The following is a 26,770-nucleotide window of genomic DNA, read 5'->3' on the forward strand; positions in this document are numbered from 1 at the left end:
TACCAGTTAAAGTGAGAAATTGGAAGAGAATAAACAAGAAAGATGTCGTTGGGCTATTTTTGGTAGGGCTGAGGGAGAGAGTACCAGCTGTTTGGTCTTTTTTGGCGGGAGAGTCACGCAAATAACCGTAGTACTGGTATTTGTTTGGTGTCTTCTGTATTTTTAAAAATGAATACTTGTAAATTAAAAGTACCGTAACATTGTATTATATACAAACTTGTCATATTTCTGGAAAATAAGAAGCAAGAAAATAAGAATATACCGGTAAACACAATTTCATCGTACGCTAAAATTAAAAGCTGCTAAAGAAGGGCCGATGCAAACACAAAGCCTCTGCGACCAGGGCTCTGCCGTATCAGCTAGACGGTACACGTGTTTTTCGAATCGTTTTCAGTTAAAAAACTGTTACATCCCAAGTGAATTAGGATAGAACATTATTGTAATACAACAGTTTTTAACTGAAAACCATTCGAAAAGCGATTACGGTAACATCTTTTCAACGAAAGAAAGCGAAAGTAATTGTTTTTGTCATGATTTTATCCCACTTTCCACTATAATACGTACGTCATTTCAGCAAAAATATTACATTTCCATATTCTCAGAAATAAATAGTAGTTTTGCCGAAACATGATGTATTTCAATGTAAATTAGGATAAACTACATGATGAAAACAAAAGACTTTACCAAACCTTCCGATGTTCAAGATATGTTACTCATTTTTTTAATAGTTTTCAGTTAAAATGTTGTTATATTGGTGATATTCTATTTATACTGTGGTTGATATAATACATTCACGGAAATGTAATATTTTTTGCTGAAATGACATACGTATTACAGTGGAAAGTGGGATAAAATTGTGACGAAAACAATGACTTTTGCTTTCTTTTGTTCAAAATATGTTACCGTAATTGCTTTTCGAATGGTTTCAGTTAAAAAACTATTGTATTACAATAATATTCCCTCCTAATTGACTTGAATAAATACTTGAATGGAAATATACAATATTTTTGTTGAAACTACCCGCGTTTCAGTGTAAAGTGTCGTAATAATAAATGGTAAACAAGTTTATAGGATGTAGTGTTTTTCTGAAGGTTTGTTTGTTCCTTTACCCTCAAAAACTTGGGTCGACCTATAAACGAGGAATATCATAAATTAACGATTTCTTGGTCAAAAAATCGGGGTCGACCTATATACGAATGGGGGTTATAGACGAGTATATACGGTACTTAATAAGTAATATTAGGAGGACACGTCGCTACCTGGCATTTAATTGCTATTTTGAAAGTCCTTCCCTCAAACCAGCCTCCATGTGCACTGCGAAGCTCATCTCTTGCCTGGCGATTCAGCTATAAAACACACAAAGGGAAGCTCCGCGAATTTGTGTTCTAATTGCTGAAATACTCACCTCCGCAAGGATATTATATACGGTATTTGTACTTAATAGCACAGTGATGAAGTAGAGTGACTTTTATTTTATTATGTCTTTCAATTATTGTATTTGGGACATCTTCTTATACGACTTTGGGTCAGCATGGCGACCAAAACACATTTTCTTTGTGAGTCGTTTAGATCGTTGTGACTATTCCTTGCCTTTAAGTCACTCAGTGAATGTCGCTGCACCCTCCCGGGCTCATCTTCACTAAAAGAGAATATTTGAATATATCTATTTATATATACTGTATACATACTGTATATATGTATATTGGTTACGATCTCTCTGTCCCAATTATTCACGTGCTAATATGAATACAATGACTGTCTCTCTCCCTACTCTTATGTACTTCACAAAACCTTTGGGCTTCCACCCTTGGGTTTCTATTTGTTCTCAGCAAAAAAGGCCAGAGTTGAGTTTGTCTCTTCATAACTTTGATGTCCTCAGTAGCAGGTTCAAGCGAACTTTAGCGAGGCTGCTAGACTAAGCGTTCCTTCCGGAATGTTGACCTTCCGGTCTTACTAGCAATCTAGAGTTATGTTGAAATGGACTTTACACCTTCTTTGGGTTATATGAGACCAATTCAGGGTGGAATTCTCAACCCAACCTAACCTAACCAAACCCAGCCTAGCCCACCCGGGCATAGATCACTGACCCACATCGGGGCCTGGGGGCAAAAATGTAATAGTAATAATAATTATAATAATTATTCATAGTAAATAAAAATTTTAATAAAAAATACACCAAAATAAAATAATAATGATAATAATAATAATAATAATAATAATAATAATAATAATAATAATAATAATAATAATAAAATATGATAATAAAATTAATAATAATAATAATAATAATAACAATAATACTGTAATAATAAAATAATAATTATAATAAAGAAATACAAGAATGAAAAAAAAGATCAAAAGTGAGAAACACGACCTAGACCTATGCATTGTTATTGTTATTATAATTTTTATTATATTTTCGCCACCCAGGCCCCAATGTGGGTCAGTGACTTGTGCCCGGGTAGGCTAATACACACACACACACACACACACACACACAAAATTAACCATTCTGTAAACCGAAAAATTCCGAAATGCCTCTGATTCCAAGGATTTCGGTTAAGGGATTGTCAACCTGTATTATTATTATTCTCTTCCTTTTATTGTCTTCTTGTAATATATACCCTTTTTCCCCGGAGAGACTGGAATCTGAAGGAAAAGTATTTAAAGGAAACTCTATGTTGCGTTGAGAAAAGTGGAAATGGCAAGCAATAGTCTGAAAGGTAGTGTAGTGAAATCTGTATAGATTTGTATCTTTATATCTTAGTGTCTGTTGGGTTTGTTTTGAATAAATATAGTAATTTATGCAATTCAGTATAGACTTTTTTATATACAGTATTACCCCGCCTAACGCGGTTTCACTTAGCGCGTTTTACCATATACGCGGTGCCTCGCCAGAGCTGAACTTTCACTTAACGTGGGTTTTTTCCACATATACACGGTGAGTGTCCGGCTCGAGAGCTATTTTTAGATTCCCCCCACCTGCCACCCTGCCTGACTGCCTGTTTTAGCTCATAAAATTCATACAAATTACCCAGCCAGAATATAATTTACATTGCTGGAATTCTTACAATATGATGATCATTTTGAATATATACATCATAGATTTTGCATTAGACATACAAATTTTAGATATAAAGTTTATTCTGAGTAAATATGTTATTTTTTGTGCAAAATATATGACATTTGTATTCAAAATATTCCTGGGCTTTCAAGGAATCCAGCAATGTCAATTATATTATCCTAACTTTAGTTTGAGGTATTATTTATTACTAAAAGGTAAATATTCTGGTTTTCCCACACATCTGGTGAGACGGTTGGTCGGGGGTGGGGGGGAGGGAGGGACCGACCGACCATCTGTTACAGTGAAGAATATTTTTTTTTTTTTTATTAACTGAAGATATTTGTTTTAGCTCATAAAATTCATACAAATTACCCGGTCAGAATATAATTTACATTGCTGGAATTCTTATAATTTGATGATCATTTTGAATATAAACATCATAGACTTTGCATTAGACATACAAATTTTAGATGTAATGTTTACTCTTGAGTAAATATGTTATCTTTTGTGCAAAATATATGACATTTATATTCAAAATATTCCTGGTCTTACAAGGAATCCAGCAATGTCAATTATATTATCCTAACTTTAATCTGAGGTATTATTTAATACTAAATGTTAAAAACTCTTGAAGGGAGGATTGGTGGGGGGTGGGGGGGAGGGTTGGGACTGACCGCGCGGTTGGAAGAGGGGGGAAGGCAAGGTGGGGTACTTTGATTGACAGATAGTGTCGTGAAGAATATTTTTTTTTTTATTAACTGAAGATATTTGTTTTAGCTCATAAAATTCATACAAATTATCCGGCCAGAATATAATTTACATTGCTGGAATTCTTACAATTTGGTGATCATTTTGAATATAAACATCATAGATTTTGCATTAGACATACAAATTTTAGATGTAAAGTTTATTCTGAGTAAATATGTTATCTTTTGTGAAAAATATATGACATTTGTATTCAAAATATTCCTGGTCTTACAAGGAATCCAGCAATGTCAATTATATTATCCTAACTTTAGTTTGAGGAATTATTTATTACTATACCTGGTTTTCCCCCAAAAATTTCTCAGAGGGAAGAGCCAGCGAGTGTAGTGTGAGAAGAGGGGGAGGGAGTCGAGTCCATTATTTGAATGGACATTAACTTGGCGACTATATTTCTCTATTTCTCTTAAGTATTAATTGTGTGCATGTACCATCATAAAATTAAGATGTTATTTTTACTAGAACATAGGTATTGTGTCGGAAAAAGTGGAGTTTGGGGATGGGCCAGTTTCTATTGGAATTAATCCCATATGTTCTGTTGTTCACTTAACGCGGTTTTCACTTAACAAGGTACCCTGTGGGTTTTATTGACCGCGTTAAGTGGGGTACAACTGTACAAACTTTCTGGAGGTAATAATATTGCAAAATCATTACCAATGTTAAGTGATGAGCCTGTGTTCTTTTGCGGGTGAGTACTTAAATCATTACTGTTATTTTATTTTATTTGGTGAAGATTGTTTTAATGTCATAAAATAATGGTGGAAATGTGTGTTGGGCATACAAGGACCCTGTGTATACAGTTTTCCCTGAACTTTTGTATCAGTTGCTCTTCTTAACAAGTACTCATGTTACAAATGTTTGCAGCTACGACACAGTGAAAGAATACAGTTCCAGCCACTTGTGTACCTGGTCCTGTGTCTGTTAAGTTGGGGAGCAGCCATCTTCTTTTATACTCATCACACGACCACTTGGGAGTTAACACCAGCACACAGCCGCCAGTATAACCAGGAGTGTGTCTTGTTACACTTCTATGATACTCATGACATTTGGCACTTTTTATCTGCTGGTGCCATGTTCTTTGGATTTATGGTAAGTAGAGATTTTTGTTAAGTAATTTATTATCCCTTAAATGACAGCCATCATCAGTGGAAGTTAGCTGTTGGGACAGCAGCCATCATCAGTGGAAGTTAGCTGTTGGAACAGCAGCCATCATCAGTGGAAGTAAGCTGTAGGAACAGTGGCCGTCATCAGTGAAAGTAAGCTGTAGGGATTACAGCCATTATCAGTGGATGTTAGCTGCAGGGATGGCAGCCATCATCAGTGGAAGTTAGCTCTAGGGACAGCAGTCATCATCAGTGGAAGTTAGCTGTTGGGACAGCAGCCATCATTAGTGGAAGTAAGCTGTAGGAACAGTGGCTGTCATCAGTGAAAGTAAGCTGTAGGGATTACAGCCATTATCAGTGGATGTTAGCTGCAGGGATGGCAGCCATCATCAGTGGAAGTTAGCTGTAGGGACAGCAGCCATCTTCAGTGGAAGTTAGCTGCAGGGACAGTGGCCATCATCAGTGGAATTTAGCTGTAGGGACAGTGGCCATCACCACCAGTGGTAGATTAAAGGGGGCCCCCACAAAGTAGGGTTATGGGCAATCTAGCCACAAAGAAAAATGATGCTGCAAGGGATCATTGGTACACACACACACACACACACACACACACACACACACACACACACACACACACACACACACACACACACATATACTACTACTACTAATACTACTTTGCTGTTACTCAGAATTGATTATGACGATCATCCAGCTACAAGGCAATGATATGAGTAATTAAGGATGTCCTTCGTTGGTGAGTTTAAAGGTGACTAGAGAGGCCGATATGGGACTGGCAGGGTCGTTCACAGATGTTGCACATGTGGAGGGTTCCATCTACTGCGTGAGGGGCGCCAGCAGCGTCTTTTCGGCGTTGACATTTGCCTGCCTCTGTTCGCAGTCGAGCTAATTTGAAAGTATTGACACCTTCTTGTGCGGTGCTCTTTCAAGCGTTATGGTGTGGAGTAATCATCTCCCAGGTGAGGTGGTCGATTTGACACTTTTTCAGGCTCGTCTTAAGACAATCCTTATACCTTTTCAGTTGCCTGCCAGTGTTACATTTACTATTCGTTAGGTGACTGTAAAGTAGCTTCTTTAGCGTCTACTGTCGTACATGTGGGTAACATGGCCAGTCATACTTAGTTGTTCATGGAAAATGGTATACTTGATGCTCCTACACTTGGTGTCAGCGAGAATACTGGTATATGTTCTCTTGTCTTCCCAGCAAACTCGGAGGATGGAACATAGACTACGTTGGTGAAAGTTTCTAAGTGCCTTCAGGTACCTCCTGTATGTAACCCATGTCTTGCTACCATATACCCTGTACCAGGGTGGGGAGGACCACTGCTTGATATACGTGCAACTTTGTAGATAATTTCAGCTCCCTACAGCTGAAGACACGTGTACGGAGTCTGCCAAAAGCATGAGGTGCACATCTGATCCAGTGCTGAATCTCTTCATCGATGTCCGCAGTGGTGGACGGGTGGGAACCGAGATACCGAAAGTAGGTAACAATAGAGAGGGTAGTACCGTTAAGATTGGATGGATGGTGGAGGTGTGGCTGAACCAGGGTTAGGCTGAAAAAGAATCTGAGTCTTACGTACATTCACCTCAAGGTCAAAGTGTGCATATGCATCTGTGTAGGTGTTCAGGATCTCCTGTAGGTCGCATTCATTGTGAGCAACAAGGGTGAGGTCGTTTGCATACTGAAGCTCAGTAATGGAAGCTGCCGACACCTTTGTTCCTGCCTGGAGTCGTCTTATGTTGAAAAGACCTTTCATCCGGTACTCGGTGTCCACCCTGTCAGCTAAATTGACAATGGCACGAGTAAAGAAGGCAGCCAAGAAAATGGAAAAAAGAGTAGGCGCCAGTACACATCCTTGTTTTGACCCCGTTTGGATGGGGAAAAACTCAGACTGGGTGCCATTCATGCCATCGTGGAGTTGCCTCACAATGGCAATAAATTTTGGTGGGCAGCCATAACGGCTGAGGGTCCGCCGGAGGGCTTCCCTGTTGACCGAGTCATAGGCCTTGGTTAGGTCGCAACGCTGTTCTCTGCACTTTTCCTGAATCTGGCGGGCAGCAAAGATCATGTCAGTGGTGCCATGTGATGATCTAAAGCCACATGTGAGATTCTGGGAGGAAGTTTTTCTCCTTAGGAAGAAGTCTGTTTAGGTTAGGAGGACTCGGGCGATGATCTTGCCAGCTACGGAGAGCAGCGAGATTCCACGGTAGTTGCCACAGTCTGACTGGTCTCCCTTGTTCTTATAAATATTGATGATGGAGGAGTCCATAAGAGCTTGGGGAATTTCATCCTTTTCTCATATATTCTCCAGGAGAGAATGGAGACGGTTGGTAAGCAGAGATCCTCTTGCTTTATACAGCTTGGCTGGGTTTCCATCAGGCCCTGAGGCTTTGTTATTTTTCATCTGTTTGATGGCAGTAGCTACCTTATCCAGGGATGGAAGATAGCTTAGGTGGGTCAGCTCTGGATGCTGAGGGACCTGATGGGTAGTCAGGACATCCACATTGGTGTTTCGGTTGAGCAGTGAATGGTAGTGCTCTTTCCAGCGCTGATGGATGCTTTCTTCGTCTTTAATTAGGGAGTTACCGTCAAATGAGCGGAGAGGGGCTGATCCATGAGTGATTGGCCCATAAAATATTTTAGTGGAATTTAATAATTTGCGCATCATGTGTTGATCTTCAAATTTTGCATTTCACATGCTCTAGTTTTAAACCAGCCGTTCTTTAGTTTGCGAAGTTCGCGTTGGACCGCCGCTTTCTTCTTGCAGAAGGTATCAGCTTTGGTCCGAGACTGTGGGTTTTTCTGCCAGTCAGTTAAAGCAGCACGTTTATCATCGACGAGTACATTGATTTCCGGGTCATTTTCATCAAAGCAGTCCTGGTGTCTTCTTTCGATCTGGCCGAGGGTTTCTCTGCAGGTTTTTGTCATGACAGTGTCAAGAATATCCCATTCGGCACTGGGATTTGGGTTGCTTGTTGTCGGGTTGTTTATCATCCCATGTTCAAGCTGCTCTCTGAAAGCATGTGCTACTGCTGGAACCTCCAGATGCTTAGTATTAAAACCTCTTCTGGAGGCTTGTTGCCTTCGCCGTTTTGGGGCGACGTGAAGTAAGAGCTTGGCTCTGATAGACCGATGATCAGTGTCGCAGTGGTCTGACACGCATTGCTCGGATGATGAAGACATCAAAGCGATCTCTTTCTCTGACAATGATGTAGTCAATGAGATGCCAGTGTTTGGATCATGGGTGTTGCCACGAACTCTTGAACTTGTTGGCCTGCCAAAACAAAGTATTGGTGATAGTGAGGTTGTGTGCAGCACATTTGCTGAGGAGGAGTAGGCCATTGGGATTACACTTGCCTAGTCCATTTCTCCCTATGACTCCCTGCCTAATGTCTGCATCTCTGCCAACTCTGGCATTGAAGTCACCAGGGAGCACAACCTTAACTTCTCTGGGGATAGAGATTAGCCCTCTGTCAAGGTCGGCATAAACGGCCTCCTTGATGTCATCCTCTGCATCCAGTGTTGGGGCGTATGCACTGATGAAAAGGGCATGACATGTGTGATTAAGTGGGACTCGGAGCGTCATGAGGTGCTAGTTGATCTCAACAGGCATTTCAGTTAGCTTGTGCTGGATGCGTTGGTAGATGGCAAAGCCAACTCCATAAACGTGGTTTCTCTCAGCAGCAGGCTCAACCTTCCAGAAGAAGGTATAGCCAGACCCCTGTTCTGTGAGTCGACCCTCGTCTGGGAGCCGGGACTTACTAATGGCTGCTAAGTCAATGTTATACCTAGCCAGATCTTTTACCACAAGGGTGGTTCTTCTTTCAGAACACTCATTTGTGCCAGTATCCAGAAGGGTCCTGACATTCCATGCAGCGACCGTAAGAGGTTGTATCGTTTGTTTGTTTTTTTTATCTGGGATTATAATTGTGTTTTCGACCCCATAAGGATGACCTTACTAGGTGCGGTTGCCCAGTTAGGTTGCTTTTTTTAGGCAGTCATCTCTTCCTGGCCCCGTCGCCACTCGTCCGTCGCCATAGGACTTTTGGGGGTATAGGGGTTTGTTGATGATGAGGAGTATGATGAGCTGGATGATGGCTGCACGTGAGTTGATTTATGTGGTGAGGCAAGAGCGCAGACTGCAACCACACCTCTTGGCTCTCCCTTTTCCTAATTCAGTGGTGCAAGTGTTGCAACAACTGGGTAGAGGGAGAGTTACAATGGACTTGCGATATCCCAGTTTGTTGGGTTTCGCCTTAGTAGCCTGCCCATTATGCATTGCCTTAGTCCACCGTTGTATTCATTGGATTCCCATGGTGGTCACCTTTTCCGCTTAATACTGTACAGCCGTTGGGGTCTTGTTGAAGCTCTGGAAGCATGTCTGCCTGATGCGGGGCTCCACCGCAGATTTTTCATTCAGGGTTTACTACCTTAGCCTTATACCTACCAAGGTTAATCCGCAAGACAGCAGGACAGTGGTTGGTAGGCGCCTGGATGTGTCCACATGCCAGTGTGCCTATCCGCCATCCCTCTGGGGTCCACTGCTACTCTGAGATCCCCTGCTGGTCTATCCTAGGCCCATGAGGCACCCAGTTACCTTGTGTTGCCACGAGGGGGCACAGCACGAACCTTGATGGTTAGGAGGCTGTGTACTGGCAGGGGAAGGCTTTTGCAAATTCTTGCTGTTTTCTTAATCTTGTTTCCTTGTCACCATCACTCTCACTGTAACTGCTTGATATATAATCCTTCGAGGTAGGAAGCAGTTTCCTCGTCTCCTAGATGTTTTCCATGATATTGAACCTTGTGAGGCATGTTCCATTATTGTTTGAATTAATTTGAAATTTCAAATATTTTCTCTGTGAATATAACCAAAAATACATTACAAACACTTGAAGTCACTTGAAGCACTATTTCACTATAAAACATCACTGTATTCCAAGCATGTACAGTGGGTGTAATGGGGAGGGTTTAAAAGGAATTAAAGGGACAAAGATGTAGCCCACCAGCTTGGCTGATGGAGAAGACTGCTAAACAATGGACCCGACCTTATCTCCACCTATGCTGTGGTACATTCCGGATGCTTGCCTCATGAGATCATGCAGTCATCTATGAGGCACAAAATTTTGACCCAATTATCTTGAAAACTTTTTGGGTGAGAATTTTTAAAAGTTTTATGACGCAATTCACCTCACCGAGGCAGTTAATGCTCCCCAATAATATGACGCGGTTCACGTCATTGTGCACAAGCGGGTTAAAAGTTTACGTCATATCTAATGCAATGACTGTTTTGTCAGTTAGCTTCTCCCATTCCAGCATTGCCACACAAGATTGAAGAATGTTGCTATACTGTACTTCAGTATTACCACAAAATCAATAAATTCCTAACAAACATCTCAATAGAAATCATAAAGTATATAAATTCATTAAATTTTCTTATGTATTCTTTGTTGTTACCCACCAACTATCATTGGAGGAACATTAAGTCTCCAGATCAGGTAATAGAATTACCAAATTTGAATATTTCTTCCCATCACTGTTTTCTGAAGACAAGACATCCCCACACATGTATTTCTTTGCTTTAATTGGAGCATTTTCAAGGAGTTTGTAGGAATTTTGTGAAAAATTGCAAACTTAACTCACAGTCTTGCCTTGGACTCAAAGTTCATCAAACAGAAGATAGAATCACTGAACAGCTGCCCTGAACATAGTCTGCATATATGGTGTCTAACCATCCCAGAACTTATTACTGTATTAGCTTTCGTTTACTGGTGAAGGTGACAGATCTCAAGGTCATGAAGTCAGTATTTAATATGTACATCATATTGTTTACAGCTCCTCCTCACTCTGGATGACGACTTAGCTCACACTCCACGAGAAAAAATTCCAGTCTTCTAAGAAAACGAGCACTTGTTGCTTTTCTTCAGTTGTTTCTGTTGAGGTCTTCTACAAGAAATTTTCCAGCATTTGCTTTTCATTTTTCATCCATGAGATTATTTACTGTTGTTTAATATTTTGGTATAAATATTCTTTCATTCAAGCAAAAAATACTTGAGTGAACCAAAAATCAGGTATGTATTTAGTTAATTAGGAAGCCCTATATTTTTAATATAATTTGTAGTCAGCATTATCATTATTCATACCTTGTAGAATCTTGATTTTGTTGTAGTCAATAATTTGTAAAGAAATGTTATGTTTATGTTGATATACATCAGTATATAAACTTATTATGTGTTTTTGTTTTATCACTTAACTTGTTCAAATAACTTTACCCAAGTTTGACTTCTTCTATTGACTCATGATAGAGCACAAAAAGAAATTGATGAACAGCTGATGCAGAAGCTAACAAATATATAACAGTTTACTGCCTGCTGTATTAAAATTAGATAAGTACAGTACAGTGATCATATTGGAACAAATACTGTATATACAGTATAGGGGGTTCCCCCGTTACAAACGGGTTCCATTCCTGAGGACATTCTTAAGTCAGAAATGTGCCTAAGTCGGAACTCATACCCTGTGTGCACTAAGCCTTAGTCATTTTATACATCTCGAATCACCTAATTTAAGAGAATAGAAGAAATTGAATCCTAAATTACAGTAAAGAAAAGTAAAAATTATAATTTAACACTTACTGTATATTGAAACCTGGGACTGGCTTGTGTGTAGAGATGGTCATTTGTAGGAGTGACAGAGGCTTTATTGGGATGGTTGACCTGAAACTTTCATCTTTTCATCATAAATCTCTCTGTAGCATTGTAGATGTTCAGTAATACCTCTATGAATCTTGGTGAGTCTTGCCGTGTTGGTATCTTGCTGTTTAAATTTAAACATTCCTTCTTCGATAAGCCTAAAATCATCTGCCATTTCTTTTGTAATGAATCCCTTTGGTTCTGGAGTTTCAGCTTCCTCTACATCCTCTGACAAAATGTGCTTCTCCAGTTTAATTAGGTCCTCATTGCTTAATTCTTCAGCATGAGAATCAATCAACTGTGTGACATCGTGCTCATGAATATCAAGCTGGAGTTGACTCCCAAGGTCTACCACTGTCTGTGTCACTTCCCCAACATCGTTTTCAAAGCCCCTGAAATTGTGGACAAATTGTGGACAGTGTTTTTTCTAAACACCATTTACCCTTACCTTGAACCGGATAAACCAGCCCCTACTAGCAACAAAATCTTCCCCATCACTTTCACCACCACGTTTAACCTTCAAGTCAGTTAGACTTAGAGACAAATCCCGTTGATTTTGATCTTCCACCCATATCACTAACAATCTTTCCTTTTCAATTAACAATCCACTTCTTTGTTTTGTTATCACAGTTGAGTGCATTGGTGTAGATCCTTTTACATACTGTATTCAAGAATTTTCTGTTTGTCTTTCAAAATTGTTCCGATCATTGACTGACTGAAACCCAAAGCTTTTCCTATCACTGAGGGTGTTTCGCCTTTTTCAGAATGTTCAATTACATCAACTTTAAATTCCATTGCAATTGTTTTCCTTTTCTTGGATGCACTACTATCACTTGCATCAGGTTTGCATTTGGAAGCCATGATGAGGGCCAAAAAAGAGAGTTAATAAGCAAAAAACAACAGTTTGCACTTGATCAAGCACATTGAGGGTAAAGCTTACTGATGCTCCCTCAAGGCGCATGGCTGGGCGACTCATTACTCCCCAAGCGCCGCTCTGCCTCACTGCTCTGCCACGCAAACTAGTTCTCGTACGTTAATACTACGAACCAGTTGTACTTATGTCTGATTTTTTAAATAATTGACCTTATGGGTGTTCATAAGTCGGACATTCATAGGTCAGGAACCCCCTTTACTGTATTTTGCTTAAAACTTTAGCCATTAAAAAACTTGTCTAACCAACAACTAGAATATTTTTGTGAACCAGAAATTCCATGTCATTTTTTGTGTGCTGAAGTTACGAGGTTATTGTTGTTTGTTTCGTAAGTGACTTGGGTAATGTAGGATATTTAAAGTGCATAATGAATTTATTTAAGTTACACCGTATTGTGTTTGTCATCATAGGATAAGATTAGCAGTGAATCCAAAGATAGCATGTACTGTATAGATATGAAGGCTGTGAGAAAATTTTGCCACTTGGGAACGCTATTTTCTGCACTGAAAAACTTAGTGAGAATAGTGCACATTAATGTCGAGGAATTGTAGTATAAGTTGCAAAGCTGGTAATTATAAGGGAGTTAGAAGTAGAGCGATAATGTATACAGAATTTTTCCATTCCAAGTTCATTTAAGACAAGTGTTTATGTTTATTGCAGTCTTATTGATGGTTATCCCACACCAAGTGGAGGAACAATATATATATATATATATATATATATATATATATATATATATATATATATATATATATATATATATATATATATATATATAAAACAATGAATACTGTAGCCTCCACCAGCTTCCTCTATGTACCCATTAATGACCCCATAATTATTAACCTGTCACATACCAATTCATTAATTTATATCCACCACTGACTGTGTAGACAGTTTTTTGGTGTCTATTCATTATCAAGTTTTAGTATATATACATGGGTGAGTTTAATCCAGGTAGTTGCCCCAATGTTTGTGAGGCAACCATATATCTTTTTTCACAGACAATTAAATGCATTTTATTTTAGTAGGCAGCAAAAGAGAGACACATGAGCAACAAAAGATAAATTGCTGTTGCAGAAACAGTGCCTTACATTCATGTGGAGCTTGACCTGCACTGTGTTGAAGTATATTACTATTAACCCTTAAACAGCATCCATCATCTGTGGAAGTTGGCTGTAGGGACAGCAGCCATCATCTGTGGAAGTTAGCTGTAGGGACAACATCCATCGTCTGTGAGAAGATGATTTGAAAATCTGCAGGATGAGGGTTAATATGTAGTATAATTAGAGTTCATTTTGTCAAGAAATTGGATTTAATTTATCCCTCTGCCTCCTCTAGCCCCCGTCCCCCCATGATAAAGTAAAACAAGAGCAGACACTGTTTTGAAAATGGTAAATAATTTACCGAAAAAAATATAAAGAGAAAGAATGAAAATGATCTAGAAGAATTTTTAGTAAGTTCAGATATGTTAAGGAAATGGGTTCAAAGGGTGTTCAAAAAAGCATAGCTTAAAATTGTCTAATTTTGAATAATACTTGGTGCTTGAGTTTTAGAAGTATTATTGCTCTTGTTCCAGAACTACTGTCTCTAGTACAGTAGTAATATGACCAAATGATGAGTGTGAAAGTGATACAGTGGGGTATGCTATAACGAATCTAATTGGTTCTAGAACCTTGTTCATTATAGCATTCGTTCGTTATAGGATTAATCCGTTCCAGGCCCCCAAATACAACCACTTAACACTGAAAAATATAATATAAAATCGTAAAAATTGTAAAAAAGTTAATAAATATGCATCTAAACCCTTGAAATAAAGAATATCATTAATACTTGTAATAAAAAAACAATAAATTAGTAAAAAAAAAAAAAAATTTAAATAATGTTCGTTGTACGAGTTTCGTTCGTTTTAGCATTCTCAATTTTATAGGTAAAACCGTTCGTTATAGGAATATTCGTAGTAGGATCCGTTCGATATAGCATACCCCACTGTATATGCAGTAGACCAGGGGTGTCAAACATGCGGCCTGACACACTTTTGCGTGCGGCCTGCGGCCCATTTGCTGCTCCAGCCTTACCTTGAGGAGCTTAAACTAAATAGTGAGTGTATCCCTCAGCTGAATAAAATAGTCTGCTGTTTCCTAGAACAAAATACTCATATCAACATCAGCTTTTTGAACAGCAACTATCAGAGAGTAATCTTTCTCACTTTCCGACCCTGAAGTCCCTGCAAGGCACACCTGAGTTTCATGCTGATATCAACACAAAAAAGTACTGCATCAAGATTTCCAAATTAATGAATGAGTTCCAAGAAAGATTTGCCGACTTAAAAAGATTTGAGAAGGATTTTTTCATTTTTCGGGACTCATTCTCTGTTGGTGTTAATGAGGTACCAGAACATCTTCAGTTAGAATTAATTGAGCTTCAGTGTGATTCTGTGTTGAGGAACAAGTTTTCGAGTGTTGATGGTGGCACATTTTATCAATATTTTGGACCAAATTATCCCAGGATTAAATGTTTTGCCTCAAAGATTATGTCAATGTTCGGAAGTACATATGTCTGTGATAATCTCTTTTCTGTGATGAACTTGAACAAGTCTCGGCAATGATGCGCACCTTAATTCAATACTGAAGCTTGCTACAGCTCAGTCGTTAGTGCCAAACTTTGTTGCACTGGTCCATACCAAGAGGTGCCAATTATCAGGAAGCAGCAGTAGCAAACAATAAGATTGATCAAGGTAAGTAAACACTTGATTTGTTTGTTTGTAAGGCTTTTGCACGAGCGCAAACTAAATCCACCTTTCTTATTTTGTCGTACTACTCACCTAAGAGGTGATTGCGAAGTGCTCATAATTATGTTACTTGGCCCGCATACTGTGTACTCATACTAAATCTGGCCCGCCTTGGCAAATGAGTTTGACACCCCTGCAGTAGACAGTCTGAAAAGTATTGGATTAAGAGATTATGGGTAGTGTGACGTAAAAGATTATTGTCAAGATTGATGTCATATGCAACTGAATTTGCTTAGTTTGAGGATTTTGATGGGTATAAGTACAGTAATAGGAAAGGGTAGGGATGAGAACAATAAAGTGTCAATGTGCCAATTTTCTCTGTAGCTTCTGTGTCAAACAAAGTATCTTGGCCAAAGAGGTTTTGAGAAAGATATTACTGGTAATTACCAGTATTAGAGGGATCATGTCCAGTACTATCTGGTTCCTCTTATATTAAGAAGAAATATTATTCTTCATCAGTAGTCTTTCAGTGTCCTGCTCAACCTGCACACAACCCTACAGTTCCATAACAGGAGTTTTTACCTTTAGTAGATTTGCTGAATGTCATTTTTGTGTCTTGTATAGTACTCTTGGAAGACCTTTTAAATGATGAATCTGTTCTGTAATGTCTGAAATTAAGATCAAACTTGCTCTTTTATACAGGGTTTAATCAGCCATGGAGAAAACTGTTTTTCATGGGCCATTAGGTGTAACTTCCAACTGGCTGTCATGGCATGTTCAGTAATAGAAGTAGGGGATGTACAGTATATCCTAAATATTGCCATTTGGAAGAAATATATAACTTCAAAAACTAACACTTAAATCTAAACTTTGGTTTATCATCAGTAAATTAGGATAATTATACTTGGGAACCCCAAATAACAATTGCCCTGATAGATCCGCCAGCACGGTGAACTAAAACTAATAAGGTTGCCAAGTGAAAGGCAGGTCAGTCTTCTTCCAAGCTGTAATATAGCCAGATGATTTAAACTTAATTCCTAGTACTGGGTGAATCATGGTATATGTAGCCACTTGATGGTGAAGGACAGATGATGGACATAGGCACTTGTTTTATTGGACTTTAGAATTTAAGAAAAATAGATATTCTTGCTGTAAAAAAAAAATCAATATGAAGATTGTTTTTGTATAATTAGTATGACTTATTGTGGAGTAATTTGAAGAAAAAGAAGGCTTGTTTATCAAATAGAGACAGCTTAGTATGTGCAAAAGAATTGTTTTCATTGATCAAATTTCTTATCTATGATGCTTCACTACTCCTTGATGGAGGTAGCTACATGATTTTCCCATCACTACATATCTCCTTTGCCCTTTCTATTCCCCTTATCCCTTCCCTTAAATTATTGTTCCAACTCTGATAGTTGAATATAGAACAATTTATTTGGAATTTGTGGAAAAATCTTTATCGTAAATTAAATCAGGCTGTAGTTATTAGATCATTCTCAGCTTTAATTACAGTATTATAATTAGAAAATAGACAATAATTGCTTCAAGTTGTGACTGGATTTACTGGGTGGTGCTGTTTATCATGGTTGTGAATTAGGAAACATTGTTGTTTCAAGAATCAATTTCCCCTATTAGTATTTTATATATTATATTAAACTTTTAAGTGATACAGATTGGCACAAAATGACTTGAGTACTTTTAGTGGTTATTACACACATAAATACCAATACAGTGGTCCCTCGGTTAATGAACAGAGTCGTTCGTTTGCCAAAAATTTCGTTAACCGAATCTATTATTTCAATGGGATATTGGGTAATTGGTTCCAACTCACAGAAAAAGTATATACAAAGTACTGTACAGTGATCCCTCGGTTAACGAGCGCCTTGGTTAACGAGATTTCGGTTAACGATTTACCTTCCATAAGATTCTTAACTTTGGTTAACGAGCAATCCCTCGATTAACGAGTTTCTTACGAGCGGACCTAGCATGTTTTCGCTTGCATTTGGCGGTCCACCAGCTGTAGTACTAGTCCGCCAATACAGTAATCGGTTCTAGGGCTTAAATTCCTTACTATTTTAGTAAATATCAAGAAGTTTATACTATTCAATTATTTTATAAGTTTAATATTAAATTTTTTTGTCATTTTAACAATTATTGAACATAATTGAAGGTAAAGAAACTAGTTTTATGCATGCAAAACAGCCTGTCAACACACCAAACAAGCGTCAGTCTCTTGTGTCTTTTCAGTGGAGGTAACATCTTGCTTGAGACTCTCTTCAACTAAACACTTTTTTTCTGTGCTTCCAAGCAACTTATTGGTCATTTTGAAATTTATTTTACATACTGACAATATGTAATGCAGTGCATTGTTGATTTAAAGAAAATAATCTTGAATTACACCAAGAGAACTAAAATTTTATGGGTGAAATGGCACCATGAGGTGACTTCTCTTCCACCCCAATGCCTTCTCTTCTCCTCCACCCCATTCTAATTCCCATCATCATCATCCAGGAGCCTTCTACATACATACCTCAAAGTAAGTGTACCTATTTTGTTGATTTTAGGCAATTTTCGGTGAGCTGGAACCAATTACCCAAAAACCCATTGAAACAATGGTTTCGGTTAACGAGTTTTTCGGTTAATGAGCAACCTTCTGGAACGAATTGTGCTCGTTAACCGAGGGACCACTGTATTCAGTAAGTGTTGATCATTTCATAAGATTTTTTTTTTATTAATCTTCCCCATTTAAAATATTTTTTTGGTGTGTTTTATTTTCTAGTGACCAGAGCATCTCAGAGTTTGAAAAAGGCGAATTGTGCACGTTAACCGAGGGACCACTGTATACCAGTAATAGAAGTAACAAAACATTAAATATATACCTAAGACAGTACTGTACTGTACATTATACTGTACAATAATAAATAAAAAACAATAGAATACCGTATTTTAACTTACTTTGAGGTGTGTATGTCGTATTCCCGGCAGCTTTGTTTACTTATCAAACAGTTGATTGTAGAGGCAGTTAATGATGACTTGCCATATTCTTTACAGAGTCCATTGGTTCTAATGCCTTCTTCATGTTTCATAATAATTTCTGCACTGTATATTATCAATATGTTAACATTAATTTCAGAATGACCAATAATTTTAATGTAAAAATGCAAAAATATTCAAGAGACCAACTTCATTGATATTTACTCCACTGGAAACGAATGTAAACATAGAACCAATTCCTGTATTGGCGGACTAGCCGATCAGCTGATGCGCACAACAAAACATGTTTGTCGTAAGGATATCGTTAATTGAAGTTTTGTTCGTTAATCGAACTGAAAATCCTTATGGGAGCTAATTCGTTAACCGAAATTTCGTTAATCGAACCGTTCGTTAACCGAGGGACCACTGTTCAGTACAGTATTATGATTATCTGGTCCTGATTGTCCAAAAGTCTGTATATACTGTATAGAGCTCCATATTTTGAAATGTATCTTGTAAGACTCTTTTTGTCTTTATTACCATTACTCATCTTACAAAATAAATAAGTGCTTATCTTCACATCCATTGTACCAACAGATCTTCCAGTTGAGTTTTGAGAGCCATCCACATCTAGAAATGCTTTCTATCAGTGTGTCCAAGCTGTGGATAAAATATCTTAAAGAACAAATAGAGCAAGTCTCTGAATGACACAATGCTGGTTTATGTCAACCTCCCATTTTAACTCAATACAAAAATCAATATTTTTCACGCTTGTATTGAGGAGTTATGACTACGGCACTTTGGTTTACCTATGGCTATGCATTTCTGATATTGTGAGCAGGATAGGTTAAGCTAATAGAAACAGATTTAGATGAAACTCTTTTAAATGGATATAACCTAACAAAATCTAGCGTAATAATCATTAATTTTTGTTCCTAAGTTGGGAATGATAAATTTCTGTTGTTTATGTTATAGGCTTCCATTCTTGACAGCAGGAGGTCTGACTCTTGTAGGTTTTGTTTAATATTAAGTTGTTATTTTACACATTTTAAATTTCTTATTTCTAATGTTTTTTTTTATTTTATCACTAACTTTTACAATCCTTAAGCTTACCTTGAGAAAATCATCTTCAGGTGTTTCACTGCATATACTGTATTTAACTATTCTCAATATTCACACCCATTCTCTGGACTCCAAATCACCATCATCCTTGTCACCATAAAAGTCTGTTCTTTTCTTTTGTTATGACCATCCCTAGCCTCTTTACTTTGAAACCACTGTGAGATTCACAATTATACTACAGTACAGTACATTGTACTCTCGATTTAACATAATCCAATATAACGAACTCTCGATTTAGCGGAAGGAATTTGTTCTGTTATTTTCGCTCGATTTAGCAAACTAATTCCCTAAATTGAGATTAATTCAGCAAATATGATCACAGCTACTGAGACACCTCAGACACATGATACAGTAAAACCTACTTCAGCCTACAGCGAATGTACTAAATGTATAAAAAACGATAATTAATGATATAAAAAACACTATACAGTGTATAGGTATAAGCAGGGAATATTTAGGAAACTTTTACCAGTAACTTATAAAACCACATAGCAAAAGGGAAACACTGGAGCACCTTAGCTTTCATCTTTTTTCAAGACATCTTCAGAGGTAACTGAATTTAAAGGGACTGAGAGAAGCTTATACACAATGAGTGACCTTACATAACATCTAGGGATGCACCGGAACCAGAATATTAAGTTTCAACTGGAACCGGAACTTGCCAGAACTTTAAAAAAAATCCGGCCGGAATCGGAACTTAAAGTGTTGCTTAACCCTTACCGGGTAGGCCCCGGGTGATGTTCCAGAATGTCCGCCTATTTTACCGCCTTTTTTTTTTTAAGTTTATTTTTTTCTTGATTTATCCCCGCGGGGGTATACTGCCAGATTCTGGGGTCACTAAGTCTAAGGGGATGACTTAACTCTAATCTTAATTTCTAAGGGTCGCTGCCACCAGACCCCCTCTGGACAGCATGTAGCTCGTTAGGTAGCGTGCAGAGTGGACTAGGCATTGGGTTAGGTTTTCCATTGACCAGATCGATAAGGGTAAAGAAGGGTGAAACCATAACATGTCTTAATTGATTTATTCCTTATAAAACATACTGGTAAAAAACATATACATGAATTGGCCTTCCTCAGAAGAACAACGGAAATGTGGTTACCCAGATGGGCCCCAGACTCTTACATTGATGGCATGTCATCCACCTACTTATTGCCTAACAATCTGTGACCACCTTACCTCGGTCATTCCTTCTTACACTATCCCTTAACACATCAGACTGCTCCACCTGTATGGAATATAGCACCGTCGGATATCATACATAGTAGCACCATCTCAACACACATGTTCCACTCCATACCTGCAAGTATGGGACTCCTTGTGACTTTTAGGTATACACAACAGGCACCTTGTTCGCACACCGCCCTCGGTGGGTAAAGACGAGGGCTTCACCTAGAGACATACCAGCACTATTTCTATGCCTGGTATTATAGGTCGCTCCAAGTGACGACCGCAGAGTTTCTCACGGTCTCCTTATTTGTGACTATTCATTTGGAGTGGTGCGCTGGAAATCCACAGGTTCACAGTGGATTGGCATAGCGGGGAGTAGTCACCACCTGTTGTGACGCTCAAAGGGATAATGGCGGCCGGGCGGCAAGGCACTCAGACCGCATGGAACCTGAGGTGACGGTAGAACGAGGAAGACTGAGAAATAATGCCTGACGGGCGGTTATCCCACCCCTAACACATTCCTATTACACTTATATATCCGGCAAAGCTTTAAACTGTAATAACTTCTATTTATAAACCTTAATTATAGGGCGGGATATAGCCCGCTAGGACACTGACCTGAGGTGACGGTAGAACGAGGAAGTCTGAGGGCATTGCCCCGCTGCTCCTCATCACTTAGGCCTACAGTTTCCAATCCTTAATTTTCACTTTTGTTTCTTATGGTTCTCACCTGAACACTTTTCGGTATATTGTCAATCATGCCTTATAAACACATATTTTAATCCTAAATTACACACTAAGGTAAGGTCTTGGTTTGCTAGTTTGTGGGAAAATTCATGGGGTTATGATATCACGTGGCACCCAAGGCGGGTACATGACGCGCCTTGAAACAAAGGCTGAATGTTCATGGCGGGGGTGTATCAACTTCACTTAAAACTGTAATGAGGGATCCTCCTCTCACACCTTGCACTATTTGAACACAGACATAAGATTCTCTGATCACTGTACCTGTCGTGGGTATATGTCACGTGAGGATACGAGGTGTATTAAGTTCATACCGACGCATACAAGATATTTCCTTTCAAGTATAGTTTCTGGATCACTTCCAACACCTCACATAGTTCTGATACATTTATCCTTTTTCCAGATCATGGTTCTCATGTATTTTCATATGATATCTGTGGAAGTTATGTTCGCTACACGCTCACAGACGTAAATAGTATGACCTTCAAACCCTGATCCACACTTAATCTTACAGTACACTAGTCAGGCTCAACTGGACTTTAACATTCATCTTATGCATACCCTGAGTTCTCCTTAATGCTATGAATACATACACTTAATATGATATAACTGTACCTGGGTACAATACAACACATGGTCTAGGAACATTGAGTAGGTGAGTTGTCCTTTATCAATGTTTCCCGTTTTCTGAGGTTCTACAAGCGGTGGATTTGAATGTTATATAGCGTAATATGAATTAAATGGGATTTTTAGGAATGACAATGATGTGCGCAGTACAGGGGAGGGGGTTACTGCCTTAGCACCCTAACCCAGGACTTAAGGGTTAAACAATGAAAAAAAAAATCAGTTTCATGATACCCAGATATGCTAATACTATGATATTATTGGTCTTTGTTTCGGTTTTTAAACTAATTTCTAAAACTAAATCCGTGAAATGAAGTTCAAGTAGGCCACTTTGTTTTATATGCTTTACCCGCTTTTAATAGTGTTATTTATATAGGAATACAACAATGCTTCAAGGTAAGATATACCTTGTATAGTATTTTTCCAAAAACTGTATGTCACACCACCTTCATTTATTAAGTATAGCATTTAAGTTGATTTATAAGTACCTGGAAAAATAATAACTTGTTAATGATTTTTGATGGAATAAAATTTGGACTTTTCATACATAGTGTTTAATTATTAACCATAAAATACCTTTAGAAGCTACATTATGTGAAAGAAAAAATAAGAAGCATTAAGAATTGCTTGTGTGATACATCATAGATTGGAGGAAGAATAAGAACATAAAGGTATGTTTTAATTCATGAAACAGTAACCAATATCACAATAAAAAGATCTGGTTCAAGCCGGTTATTTTTCTAGAGTTTCGGCCGGAACCAGAACTTCATAAAAATTGAGGTTCCAGTGCATCCCAAAATTAACATCAGGTCAGGTCAACAACTTGGGATCCACTAATCCACACACCATCACCACAAATGAAAGAAGAGCTTATAAAAAATGGGTGACATAACAACAGGTTAGTAATACAAGCTTTTCCCTGTGAAACAGCCATAATATAAGCAACATATTACTGTACTCATTTTGTACTCAAATATACTACAGTAAAAGACTAAAAAAATTATCTCTTGTGCAAACTAATTGCTGTCTTGCAAGAATTCCAGCAATGCAAGTTATAATCTGCTAAGTCAAGTCAGTGGCCATTTATAAGACAAAAACTTTTAAGCCTAATCCAACTTCACCCTCAAACTCCTTATTGCCTTCTGGCTGGGAGGAAGGAGGGTGAGGGGAAGGTGAGGTTTTGAGTTGGGCGGGGAGATTATCAAGTGCAAAGCAGCGAGGAATACTGTGTACAATACAGTTTAAGTTTTTCGCTTGTAAAATATTACTGACTAGACTTGGCAGAATATAACTTGCATTGCTGTAATTCTTGAAAAGACAGTGATTAATTTGGGTATAAACATCATATAGTTTGCATTAGAGATAAAGACTTTAGTCCTTTACCGTAGTGCATTTGAGTACAGTAATATATGTTATTCAGAATTATGGCTTTTTAGTAATTAACTTAGTTACATTTGAGTACAGGTTGTGAAAATTGTAATGATTTTTCCATAACATTGTGGATCTACATGAGAGAGAGAGAGAGAGAGATTGTGTACAGAAAGTGTGTCAGCCTTCCCAGCCTCTTCTCAGTAGAGAGGTCTGGGTGAAAAAATTGCCTTATTATTCAGCTTGTCATGTAATTTTGATATCAGATTATATATACAGTATAGTCTGCATTTACGCGGTCAATTGAACCCGTGGAGGTCCGCGTAAAACGAGAAACGCGTAAACGAAATAACAGAACATACGGGATTAATTGAAATAGAGATTGGGCCGCCCCCAGACTCCACTTTTTCCGACAATACGTATGTTGTAGTAAAAATAGTACAGTTGTACCCCGCTTTACGCGGTCAATTGAACCCACAGGGTACCGCGTTAAGTGAACAACAGAACATATGGGATTAATTCCATTAGAGACTGGCCCGACCCCCAAACTCTACTTTTTCCGACACAATACCTATGTTCTAGTAAAAATAACATCTTAATTTTATGATGGTACATGCACACAATTAATACTTAAGAGAAATAGAGAAATACAGTTGCCAAGTTAATGTCCATTCAAATAATGGACTCAACTCCCTCCCTCTCTTCTCACTCTAGACTGCTGGCTCTTCCCTCTCTGAGAAATTTTTGGGGGAAAACCACTAGATTTTAATGAATAATACCTCAAACTAAAGTTAGGATAATATAATTGACATTGCTGGATTCCTTGTAAGACCAGGAATATTTTGAAAATAAATGTCATATATTTTGCACAAAAGATAACATATTTACTCAGAGTAAGCATTATATCTAAAATTTGTATGTCTAATGCAAAATCTATGATGTTTATATTCAAAATGATCATCAAATTGTAAGAATTCCAGCAATGTAAATTATATTCTGGCCGGGTAATTTGTATGAATTTTATGAGCTAAAACAAATATCTTCAGTTAATAAAAAAAAAAATATTCTTCACGACACTATCTGTCAATCAAAGTACCCCACCTTGCCTCCCCCCCTCTTCCAACCACGCCAGATGGTCGGTCCGTCCCAACCCTCCCCCCCACCCCCCACCAACCCTCCCTACAAGAGAAATGTTGGGTGAAAAACTAGATTTTAACATTTAGTATTAAATAATACCTCAGATTAAAGTTAGGATAATATAATTGACATTGCTGGATTCCTTGTAAGACCAGGAATATTTTGAATATAAATGTCATATATTTTGCACAAAAGATAACATATTTACTCAGAGTAAACATTGTATCTAAAATTTGTATGTCTAATGCAAAATCTATGATGTTTATATTCAAAATGATCATCAAATTGTAAGAAGTCCAGCAATGTAAATTATATTCTGGCCGGGTAATTTGTATGAATTTTATGAGCTAAAACAAATATCTTCAGTTAATAAAAAAAAATATATATTCTTCACACCGTGCCAGATGGTCGGTCGGTCCCTCCCTCCCCCCCACCCCCCACCAACCCTCCCTACCAGATGTGTGGGAAAACCAGAATATTTACCTTTTTAGTAATAAATAATACCTCAAACTAAAGTTAGGATAATATAATTGACATTGCTGGATTCCTTGTAAGACCAGGAATATTTTGAATATAAATGTCATATATTTTGCACAAAAGATAACATATTTACTCAGAGTAAACATTATATCTAAAATTTGTATGTCTAATGCAAAATCTATGATGTTTATATTCAAAATGATCATCATATTGTAAGAATTCCAGCAATGTAAATTATATTCTGGCCGGGTAATTTGTATGAATTTTATGAGCTAAAAAAAAAAAAAAATATTATACTTCACCGCGTATATGAGTAGATGAACCGCGTTAAGTGAAAGTTCGGTTCTGGCAAGGCACCGCGTATATGAGAAATCGCGTTAAGTGAAACCGCGTAAAGCAGGGTAATACTGTATCTTAATTTTATGATGGTATGCACACACACATAATATAGAAGAGAAATATTAATAAGAGAATAATATACTGTACCAGGTATGTTACCGCCACAGATAAACATGAGAGAGGGTGAGAAGGGGGGGCAGTGCTGACAACATGTTTGTTGGTCGTGTCTAATATAAAACAGATGGCCCTCGCTTAGGGCTGCGATTGGGTGGCGATTGCTCAGTAGTCTACCAATTCTTGCAAAAGAAACAACACGCTGGTCGAACCCAAGACCCTAAAACGTAAATATAAACTCTAAATAACTTTAATAAGTATATTTATGTACAGTAGTACCCCGATTTACGTGGTCAATTGAACCCACAGGGTACCGCGGAAAGTGAAAACCGCGTAAAGTGAACAACAGAACATATGGGATTAATTCCAATAGAGACTGGCCCGACCCCCAAACTCCACTTTTTCAGACACAATACCTACGTTGCAGTAAAAATTACATCTTAATTTTATGATGGTATGCACACACAATTAATAATTAAGAGAAATATCAATAATATTAGCTTTTTTAACACTTACATTAGTAGAAAAGATGGCTGGGCACACGGGGATGGAGGGTTGGTTCCGAGGCAGAGGGCAGATTATTTGCCCTCACCTGTATCACTTGTATCAATTGTATCACTATCCACCACATAGGCTTGCAGGGCCTCTTTGTCAAACCCCTCAAAGTCCATATAAATCCATATCCTCACTATCACTATCACTGACTTAGGCCGGCTGTGGTGGGTGGCGGGTGAAGAACTAGGTAATGTTTTGATGACTGGGGGACCTTGTGCGCATCCTGCCCGCGCCGCTTCCCGCGTACATGAGTAGATGCACCGCGGAAAGTGAAAGTTCGGTTCTGGCGAGGCACCGCGTAAATGAGAAATCGCAGAAAGTGAAACCGCGTAAAGCGGGGTAATACTGTACTGTAATTTGATCATATTATACAACTTGTCTCCTGATGTATCAACAGATGTAACATGTGAGCTATACTTAAGATGTTAATAGGCTAGGTACTGTATATTGATTGTATTATTCATACTATGTGTCCCGAGATAACAGCATTTGTTATATGTAATTGTTCTTTAACAGGTTTTGACCGAATTATATGGTACGCGTCAACGTTGAGGGTTTATTTCTCCAGCAACAAACCAATAACTCTCCTATGAGCGTTAACAAGGTAAAAGAAAAATCAAGGTTTAACACTTACGTTAGTAGAAGAGATGGGTTGGCATACGGGGATGGGGGCTGGTTCCGAGGCAGAGGGCAGATTCATGGCCCTCAGGTGAATCACTATCATTATCCACCATAGTTGTCAGGGCCTCCCTGACAAACTCCTCAAAGTCACCATCACTGTCACTATCACTGACTTGAGCTGGCTGTGGTGGGTTGCGGGCGAAGAAGTCGGTGATGT

At 38.2% G+C, this 26,770-nt stretch overlaps 1 protein-coding gene across 2 annotated transcripts in view; it reads left to right on the forward strand.

The window, feature by feature from the left end:
• Positions 1 to 18,225, forward strand: part of LOC121879137 (SID1 transmembrane family member 1-like) — a 132,032-nt gene extending 113,807 nt beyond the window's left edge. The window contains exons 14-16 of one of the 2 annotated variants that reach the window (XR_006091278.1): positions 4,691 to 4,915; positions 10,787 to 11,022; positions 18,088 to 18,225. Coding sequence is in view for 1 of the 2 variants with exons in the window: in XM_042385734.1 (XP_042241668.1) it covers positions 4,691 to 4,915; positions 10,787 to 10,849 (288 nt within the window). In the remaining variant the exon portion in view is untranslated. Of the gene's footprint in view, positions 1 to 4,690; positions 4,916 to 10,786; positions 13,884 to 18,087 lie in introns of those variants that run through there. The other variant, XM_042385734.1, reaches the window with a different exon arrangement.
• Positions 18,226 to 26,770: the final 8,545 nt, after the last annotated feature.

This window comes from Homarus americanus, unplaced genomic scaffold, assembly GCF_018991925.1.
Source record: "Homarus americanus isolate GMGI-L3 unplaced genomic scaffold, GMGI_Hamer_2.0 scaffold4060, whole genome shotgun sequence".
Lineage (NCBI taxonomy): Eukaryota > Metazoa > Arthropoda > Malacostraca > Decapoda > Nephropidae > Homarus > Homarus americanus.